General features: G+C 49.0%; 1 protein-coding gene across 1 annotated transcript; it reads right to left on the bottom strand.

Annotated features, from left to right (window-relative positions):
* On the bottom strand, positions 1 to 4,420 carry BHLHE22 (basic helix-loop-helix family member e22). Its single transcript, XM_087961787.1, has one exon. The coding sequence runs from the start codon at positions 3,511 to 3,513 to the stop codon at positions 2,584 to 2,586; it is 930 nt and encodes a 309-aa protein (XP_087817913.1). The 5' UTR covers positions 3,514 to 4,420; the 3' UTR covers positions 1 to 2,583.
* Positions 4,421 to 5,872: the final 1,452 nt, after the last annotated feature.

Raw genomic sequence — 5,872 nt, 5'->3', positions numbered from 1 at the left:
CACCACCACCCCCCTTCATTCCCTGGAGCCTTTGAGGGCATTCGCAAGAAGAAGGCGGTAGGGAGGTACGAATGCTGACCCAGTCGAGGTAGACACTGAGCCCACTTCCCCGGAACATCTCGGGACCGCAGGCGCGTGGGCACGTGGGAAACGTTCACCCCTCCTAGTCGAATGGGCTGGCACGCTTCCCTGGGGGAAATGTGGCTCTGATCTGATCCAGGGATTCGATAGGACGCAGAAACCCACACGCCTGCAGCACTTTCCAAAGTTTTGCCAGGTATGTCCACCTTAGCGCGAGAATCCGGAACTTTTCCGTACGAAACCGGAGCACAATCCTATGGACAAAACGAAGGTTTCCCTCAGCGGTCCTTGTTAGAGCCCAACCTTTTCTCTTCCAGGAAGCCAGGGTGAAGGCTCACCTGCACGCAGCCTTCTGAGTACAGTAGAGATGCAGAGTAAAGGTAGGTTGGCGCTTTGCTCTTCTGAACGACTCTATGGACTTTTTGCCGGTATCTGAACAAAGCAAAGGAGAAGAATTTCGGGGGTGCTTGATTTTTTCCCCCCACTCCTCTTACAAATAAAAGTGGGATGAAGACTTGTTCAAAATATTTTAATAAAAACTTATTTTTCCGACACAGATATATACATACAACCGACCATACACCACTGACGTCCTCTTACTGACCTATTTTCATGTAGAATGTAGATCACTCTTTATACGTCCATGACCTGCCAAGGAGCTTTCACAGCATTCGTTTTGCCTATTCAAAGCTGACAGACCAAATCTGGATTATAGGAAGTAGTTGGAAATACCAAGTCTCAAAGATTCCAGGGCTGAAGCAGAGAAGATAAAGGTTTTCAGGAACTGTTCTTATTAAGAGCTGCATCTATGAACCAGTTCTGTCCAACAACAGTTCAAATCCCACTATTTGTCCTAGCCACAAACCATATACGGTAAATGTAAGCAGAGAGAGAGTTAGATTTAGGCCCAGTTCTAAATTAAACGTTTCATTAGGTTTAATTCATTGGAATTACTTTTACAGTTGGAAACAAAATTGCTTAAATAAAACCCTAGTTACTGATCAGTCTGTTTGGTTGATACAAAGTTATTTTTCATCTTACAACCCCAAAGCATGCTTAACCAAAGGGTGGGGGGGAAATACTAGAATCAATGGAGCACCTACAGACGTGGATAGGATTAAAAGGAACACTGGGTTTCATTTAACTGAATCAGTTTAAAATTCATGCACTTCAGCTTCAATTGGTTTGAATTGTATGAGAAAACAAATCTACAGTAGTAATTCAAATATATTTTTGAGGTAAACACGCCTTTACTTTTCCAATTTCTATCAATCTGAACTTAAAATATATGTAACCATCCTTACAAACACTGAAATGTCTACTTTCACCTAAAATAACGTCTACATTTTTTAAAAAAACCCTAGCTTTATTCTGGAAAAACCAAACACTGCCAATGTGGAAAAGCTTTCTTTGGCATATTCTTGACAAGAACTATTGCCTGGTGCCTTATGGTGATAGTAATTAAAACATTTTTTGCATGTTGCAAAAGTTTTAGTTACCACAGTCCAGTTCATTCAGCAATTAAGAAAAGACTTCTCATTTTTGGACTGAAGCAATTTATTAAAGCTCAATTTATAAATACAGGGATGATGCAACTTAAAAATCCAGATGACCTTTCATAAACCTCAGCAGTTTGGATACATCAACATTTCTGGTTCAAACATCCTTGGCAAATCAAATGTTTTAAACACTTGGCACAAAGTTTAAGTGAATGAGATTTTTAAGCATTTGAAAAGTAAACAGCACACATAACTTTTAACACAGGATGAATATTGTCGTGAAAAGATCACTGAAATAAATATGTGTTCTGGTACACATAGCATTGCAAAGTGAAAAGAAACAAGGTGCACATCTTTAAAAATAATAGTCAACTTGTAATACTCCAGCCATGTGAACAATTTTTACATCTTCTTAAGTAAACACTCTCTGCCAAAACTTTGCTCATTTTCACAGGCTCAAAAGTTCAGAACAAATAAAAACACAAGGAATATCAGAGCAATTTTTGCACATATCTAATTTCAGGAAGTCTACATTTCAAGTTTGCATGTTCTCTGGCTCAGAAGCAATGAAATAAAATAACATTTTTAAAAAATCCCTTTTAAGTGCCCTTCTTGATTTGTCTGAGTTTACAATCCAGTCTGCTCTCTGCCACCTGTTTCCCTTGCTGAAACCCAACCGAGCAATCTTCCAAACCTTGGTTGCCCATAGCAAAAGTTCTCCGAAGTTTGAAGTCCTAAAGAAACAATGTGGCATACAGATTTTCTCCCAATCTCCGAGTTCTCCCTGGTCACATTTCATTTCACCCCCCGCCCCCGCCCCCACACCTTCTCGAGAAAAAAAATGCGACCGTTGTGTTAAACTTCGCTGAGGTCTCGGTTGCACGTAACTTCCCACACCAACCCCCTATTGACCACCATCCCCCTCAGGGTGGCTGCAGCAAAGTCCGGCCAATGAAGCACTTTAACGGACGACGAAGGGATCGGACAGAAGTTCGTCTCTCTTTTAAGGCTTCTCCGTGCACTGTTTGCAGAGACTGGACGAGACGCTGTTGAAAATGGCACATTTTTCCGGGCAAGAGGTGGCGGGCGGCAAGCCGGCACTGAAAGGGTAGCTTGCCGCCGCCTGCTCATAGGCCCCGAGAGCCGGGTGCAAAGCAGCCGCTGCAGCCGCCGCGGCCGCCGCCGAAGAGGGCAGCGAGGCCGCCGAAATCGCCTGGCCCTGGTTGAGATAAGCGACAAGGCGGCGCATCTCGTCGAGGGCCTGCGCCTGCATCAGGATATAGTTCTTGGCCAGGAGAAGCGTGGCGATCTTGGAGAGCTTCCGCACCGAGGGGCTGTGGGCGTAAGGGATGACGGCCCTCAGCTCGTCCAGCGCGTCGTTCAGGTCGTGCATGCGCCTCCGCTCGCGGGCGTTGATGTTGAGCCGCAGCGCCTTCTGCTCCTTGGACTTCTTGCCCCCGCCGCCGCCGCCGCCGTGGTGGCTATTGGAGCAGGCGCCGCCCTCCGGCGCCTTGAGTAGGGCGCCCCCAGAGCTGACGACGACTCCGGAGCCGCTGCCTCCGCCGGGGCCCCGTAGCAGTAACTCGCAGCGCCCGTCGCTGTCGTCGTCCGGGCTTTGCTCGCCGCCGCTGCTCTCGGCTACCGAGCTGCGGCTGGTCGTGCTCTGCCCGTACTTGACGCAGACCGAGCCGCCCAGCGGGTCCCCGGCCACCAGTGCCCCGGCCGCGCTTTCCCTCAGCAGCACCTCGGAGTCAGCCGGCTCGTAGCAGCTCAGAGGCGACGGCGCTTGCCGCGACTCGCGCTGCTGTTGCTGGTGGGCGGCCAGGTCGAGCCCCGGGGGTGAACGAAAGGCAGACTCCATTCTCTTGGCCGAGGCGCTGTAGCTCTTGTGGAATAAGTCTTCGTCTGTAGGCAGGTTTAGCGCCCTCTCCATAGTTCCGACCGGCGGGTTCCCCTCCTCCAACTCCTCCCTCTCCCGCGCCCCCTCCCCGCTCTGGTCCTTCAACGCCCCGGGTCGGGGGCTTGCCTGGGTCGAGGTCCTCTCCCCGAGAGCGCGGCTCCTCGTTCTGCCCCTGTCACCTTCTTCTCCCCGCTGTTCCAGTGTCTCGGAGGCAGGCCGCTTTGGCGCGCGTTCTTTCTCTCTTCCCCTCAGTGCGCGTCTGTCTCGCTCGTCGCCTCGCTTGCTCTCAGCGCTTCTCTCCTACCACCAGCCCGCGCAGGGCTAAAGGCATTGTGAGCTGCCAGCGGCCACTCGGCACCTTTTCTCTTGCTCGGATTCACCTTCGGGAGATTCCCCGGACCCATCAAGTGAGAGAGAAAAGAGGCAAAGAAGAAAGCGAGCCGGAGCGCTCTCTACTCGCTCGCTCGCTCGCTGAAGGCGGCGGCGGCGGCGGCGGCAGCGGCGGCGGCTGCTAGTACTCCCGCTGTTGCTGTTGCTGTTGCTGCCGCCACCGCCGCCGCTGCTAACTGCCGCCACCACAGACGGGGGAAGTCTTTTACCTCATTATCTCGCGGAGAAGGTTATTATGAAGAAGCCTCGCCTGTTGGGACCGAGCTTTCTACCCAATCAGGTTAACGTTTTAATTAATAGGATTAAAACGGTAACAAACGAGCCCAGGCGCTAGGCTTGGCCCTGAGTCTGAAGAGTTTGCATTTCACACCGGTCTGGAGGAGGAGGAGGAGGAGGAGGAGACAGGCGGTAGCTCACGCTTTATAAAAGGCTCCTGCTCCATTATTCTCCCTGCCATCTGTGGGCGCAGCTTAACCCATATGTTTGCAAGGCGTTGGGTCCTATTAGGAAGCCAACAACTGCCTTTACAGTCTGACAGGTGTGGCGACTTTCACTCCTCAATGAGCACATTTAAAAGCCCGGGCTGGGGCGAAGGAGGATGCTCTTTCCCTCCTTCAGCAAATTACGGGGCGGCGATGGCTGGGGGTGGGGGTGGGGGTGGGGGTTGACGATCTTGCTTGCACACTTCGCCCCTCCACCCCTCCACCCACCCACCCACGAAGACTGGCTGCCAGCGGACTTCAGCGAACTTTGCGCCGTCGCCAGACTGACGTTCGGCCGCGCCAACCTTCTTCACGCCCCGCTCCTCTCTCTGCGAAGGAGGAGGTGGACCTGCTTGCTTGTCATCTGACTTCACCTTGGCCTCAACCCATTTATCTCGCTGGGGTTCACTTCAAGCGCGTTTCTTTCGCTCCCTCTTTTGGGCAAGACGTTTCCATCTTTTCCTCAAAACTCTTCCACTCCCCCCCCCCCCACACACATTTCCCCCCTCTCCCAGAGTCATCGCAGTCTCTCCGTTTTCTATATGGAGCGGATGTACAATTAACAGTTAAGCTTTTAATTAATTAATGGGGGAGTTGATCCCCTCCAGCTCCTCCCGCTCACAACTTTCAAATCACTTCTAACCAACGAGAACTTGGAGGCCAGCCAAATTTATTCTAAACTCCTAATTTAGTAGACACCCCGTCTCTCAGAATTGTGAGACCAATTCTGTCACCTAGCTCTGAAGTTACAGGTGTTTTATTAGTGTGACTTTCTACATAGGTATTATTTTTGAAGGACAGGATTTATTTCATTTTAGAAGAAAGTTGTATCTCAGTGCTCTTTGGAACCCTGAGTGTGAAATGAAATGTTTACTTTATTTAAGATTTATATCTTTATTCTGTGACTCTGCACTCTTTCTGAGTGGCTGGTGTGGAACAATAAAGTCTTGGAGCCAAATCCTATATCTAGTGTGTAACCCATCTGATCCCCACCATGGAACACAAACCACTTTTGTTTTTATTTCATGCTCTTTCTTTAAGGGAGGATTTTCTCTCCTTTTTCTCACTTTTTATGACATCATCGAAGAATATTTCTAATGCTTTCATCAGATCTTATGTGATAGAATAACCAAAGGTTATGAGATGTTCAGTTTCTCTGGTTTCATTAAAAAAAATATCCTTTAATTGTGTCTTTCTCAGTTGGCCCCAGGTGCTGGACTCTTTTCATTACATTTTGCTCTAATGTGATGAAATTCTAATTTTCTCTTACCATATGGTTAAATTTCCCCACTGAGAATTAGTTGAAAAAGAAGAAATAATCTATTAATCTCTGTAATAGATTCACAAATGAGGTTTGCCACAGAACCTTGCTTTTGAATGGCAGCATGAGAACAGTTGGGTGCCTTGTTTTAGCAAAGGAGGCGACAGCCGACTCTGTCTGGGTTTTTCACCTGGAAGAGGAGGAGAAGCCACGCACCAATAAAACCTCGCTAGCTTGCAACAACCGAGGGCAGAGCTTT

This window comes from Notechis scutatus, chromosome 3 (assembly GCF_049901735.1).
Source record: "Notechis scutatus isolate UNSWTSFEM ecotype Mainland chromosome 3, rNotScu1.2, whole genome shotgun sequence".
NCBI classification, from domain to species: Eukaryota; Metazoa; Chordata; class Lepidosauria; order Squamata; family Elapidae; genus Notechis; species Notechis scutatus.
This window is presented reverse-complemented; position numbering and strand designations above follow the sequence as displayed.

Coding starts and splice junctions, on each gene's coding strand:
- BHLHE22 (XM_087961787.1), bottom strand. CDS start 3,513: ATGGAGAGGGCGCTAAACCTGCCTACAGACGAAGACTTATTCCACAAG.